This window comes from Cynocephalus volans, chromosome 10 (genome assembly GCF_027409185.1).
Source record: "Cynocephalus volans isolate mCynVol1 chromosome 10, mCynVol1.pri, whole genome shotgun sequence".
NCBI classification, from domain to species: domain Eukaryota; kingdom Metazoa; phylum Chordata; class Mammalia; order Dermoptera; family Cynocephalidae; genus Cynocephalus; species Cynocephalus volans.
In genome coordinates, this window is record NC_084469.1 from 106746213 (window position 1) to 106749972 (window position 3760).

The 3760-nt window shown below is 40.1% G+C and overlaps 1 protein-coding gene across 1 annotated transcript; it reads left to right on the forward strand.

Annotated features, from left to right (window-relative positions):
* The first annotated feature begins 2337 nt into the window (after positions 1–2337).
* On the forward strand, positions 2338–3267 carry LOC134386972 (olfactory receptor 7A17-like). Its single transcript, XM_063109131.1, has one exon. The coding sequence runs from the start codon at positions 2338–2340 to the stop codon at positions 3265–3267; it is 930 nt and encodes a 309-aa protein (XP_062965201.1).
* Positions 3268–3760: the final 493 nt, after the last annotated feature.

Sequence of the window (3760 nt, forward strand, 5' to 3'; positions counted from 1 at the left end):
GTGGAGGGCAGAGTATGTACATCATTGTTACATACCACACCATGGTGCTCACAGCATAACTGTGAAAAAAAAATACATGAAATTAAATAAAATCATCACAGTGACAGTCCCTACATCAAAATTAAGCACATGCAGGAAATGTCATTCCCTATGGGAATGTGAAAAGCAAACAAACAAAAAAGGCATGTATGAAGGTAATGATGTTGGGTACTCCTTAAAGAGTAGATGGAGTTTTCCAGATGGAGGAGTAAATAATTCCAAATAGACTCATGGGAGAGACTCCAAGCAGAGGGGAGTGGGTGAGCTATGGAGATCTGGTGTCTGGTGAAACTGAACATCAAGCTCAATGTTTGGGAGATCAATGTGGTGGGGACAGCGCCCTGTGAAGATCTAGCTGGAGGGATGGTCATGGAGAATTAAGACTGATATTTGGCTCTGCAACTTTAGCTTCACTGTCCAGTAGGTAATTGTTAGGGGGGTTATGTCAAGGGTTTGACTGATCACCTTTGTTATATAGAAAGATATTTCTTGGTCAGTATGAATAAGAGACTGGATGACAACCAGCCTGTAATAGCTGGAGAGACAGCAAAGAACTGAAATAACATCATGGAATTGGGGACATAAAATGAGGACATTCGTTTGAGAAGTAAAAGAAAAAAATCTGCCTCATCTCATCACCAGTCACAACCATTCATTTACCAACAGGAAGGAACTGTGCTAAGCTTTTTACAAATACGGATCAGATCTGTCAACCAACTTAAGAGAACAAATGCTACTATGACCACTATACAGGAGAGGATGCTGACATTTAGAATGGCTTTGGGTCTTCAATTTCAAACAGCAAATATGTGGTAGATCCAAGATTCAAAACCTGGTTTGCTAATTCCAAAAGTTTTGCATGTAATATCATTTACTAAAGTCTTTGACCGTTTCGTACTTAAAACTTATCCACTTTTGTTGTACTTTGTATATTTCCTTTTGTGAACTGTTTTCTTATTTCCTTTGATCATTGATCTACTGGGATGTTCAATCTGTAAGGTATCCTGACACCATATATATCTCTCTTTTCTCTTCCAAATAAATTGTTTTTTGCTGATTTATTGGTAATTGGAGGCATCACAGAAACATAACTGGGGTGGGAATGCCTCCTGAACAAAAGACACTATCTCTTCTTCATGGTCCTTTGGGACCACCTGAGTTTCTTCAATCTTTTTACTCCCTTGTGCCCATTTCATTCTTCTCTGTACTGATTAAGCAGATTTTTACGTTTCTTTAAGTACAAGACACCAAATCATCATATCCCAATGGAGTGAGCCCCATATTCCCATCACCAAGGGAAGCTCATGAACTGGAATTAGCTGCTCTGTCTACATGCTTTAGGGGAAAGATCATCTATGTTAACATCTTGCCTTGCAACCATGTTTTCCCAATAAGTATGTCTGGGGGTGAGAAGAGCCTGCTAGCAACATGGTCCCTGAAGGCCACAGCATGCTGTATGTGTGCATGTGTGTGTTTGTTCACGTGTGTGTGTTTTGTGTAACATGAGCAGTCCTCAGAGCAGTGGCACCTGACCTGATATATTCCAAAACATTACTTTTATTACACAGATGGCAGAATGCTATCCAACAAATGGGAATAAGGAGGGATCTATTTCAACTCAAGGGGTGGCTTTCAAATCAACTTAATAAAGTGCAAGTGGAGAAGGGACTCTGTGTGTCTTGAGGTTTGAGCAGCACATTCTCTCATCACTCTCCATCTTGCTCATTCCCCTGCAACACAAGCTTCCTTTTTGGATTTGAGCATCTGAATCAAGGAGTTTCCTCAAGGACTTTGCACTAGTCATTTCCCCTGCCAGGCCCACTGGTCCTACTTGAATCCTCCAAACATAGCCCTTACTATCTGCTCTCTCTCTTTCACCTGCTTTTTTTTTCTTTACAGCACCTGATACCATCTGACATGTTAGGTGATTAATTCTTTATGTATTTATGTTCTTTCTTCTTCATCATTGAATTGCAGGGACATTTGTACTCGGCATACTATACTCATTGCCTAGACAGTGCCTGGGCATAACTGTCCATCAATTACACTCCTCAAATGCATGAAAGAAGTAAGTTCTCACTAAAACAGGTGAATACATGTTTCCTCTTAGCGAAAAGGCTGAGACAGGAATGCTAATAGAGATAGCTCTAGGTGTACCCTAACAGGACCATATCTACACACAAAATGTAGACTATGATTTATTAACTGAAAAATATAAATGATAACATTGTAACTAGATGAGTAATCTGTTAAATGGTTTATGTTTATTTTCTCTTTCATAATAGTCACTTCTACTACATGAGACCAGAAAATGATACACAAATTTCAGGATTTATTCTTCTGGGATTTTCAGATACACCAGAATTGCAGCCCCTTGTGCTTGGGATATTTCTCTTCATGTATGGGATCACTGTGTTTGGAAACCTGCTCATCATCCTGGCCATCATCTCAGACTCCCACCTCCACACACCCATGTACTTCTTCATCTCCAACCTGTCCTTTGTAGACATCTGCTTCACCTCCACAACCATCCCAAAGATGCTGCTGAACATCCAGACAAAGAGCAAAGTCATAACCTATGCAGGATGCATCACCCAGATGTACTTTTTCATGCTTTTCGCAGTGTTGGATGACCTTCTCCTGAGTGTGATGGCCTATGACCGGTTTGTGGCCATCTGTCACCCCCTGCACTACACGGTCATCATGAACCCCCAGTTGTGTGTGTGGCTGGTTCTGGTGTCTGTCATCATCAGTGGGGTGCAATCCTTGGTACATGCCTTAATGGTGTTGCGGCTGTCCTTCTGCACAGACTTGGAAATCCCCCACTTTTTCTGTGAACTTAATCAGGTGGTCCACCGTGCCTGCTCTGACACTTTTCTTAATGATGTGGTGATATATTTTGCATCTGTGATGCTGGGTGGTGGACCTCTTGCTGGTATCCTTTTCTCTTATTGTAAGATAGCTTCTACCATACGCACAATCTCATCAGCTCAGGGGAAGTATAAAGCATTTTCCACCTGTGCGTCTCACCTCTCAGTTGTCTCCTTATTTTATTGTACGATGCTAGGAGTGTACCTTAGTTCTGCTGCTACACACAACTCACACTCAAGTGCTGCAGCCTCAGTGATGTACACTGTGGTCACACCCATGCTGAACCCCTTCATCTACAGCCTGAGGAATAAAGACATAAAGAGGGCTCTGAGAAGATTCTTTGGTAGGAAACTCTAAAATGACCAATTGTGCTGGTGCTGAAGATGTGCCCCTGATTGCAAGGATCAAAGACTCAGATGCAGTAATTGTGATTCTTTTAGCATATTACAGAAGTACAACCTGCTCCTTCTGTTTATTTATTGGGATTTATATTACTTTGGTCTTTCTTATTTACACAATTTAAGTATCTCACTTTATTAAGCTTTCTGTTTTCTCTAGTATGTAGATGGTTTTACCCTTTGTCCATTTTTCTATTCTCACAAATTAATCCCAAGTTTGGATCAAAAATATTTAGAAAATTCCAATTATATGATTGAGAACACGGATTTCTTAGGATTAATATATTCTAAAATAATAATTTTTGTTTTACTAAAGAAATAGCCATGCATTGTATCACTCTTATGTGGCATTAAAGGTTTTTATATAATTTTATAGTAAAAATAAGTGTGAGATCCCAGTTTTTCACTCACGTGCATCATTCTTTCCCGTACCACTTCCTTAACCACATTTC

Coding starts and splice junctions, on each gene's coding strand:
- LOC134386972 (XM_063109131.1), top strand. CDS start 2,338: ATGAGACCAGAAAATGATACACAAATTTCAGGATTTATTCTTCTGGGA.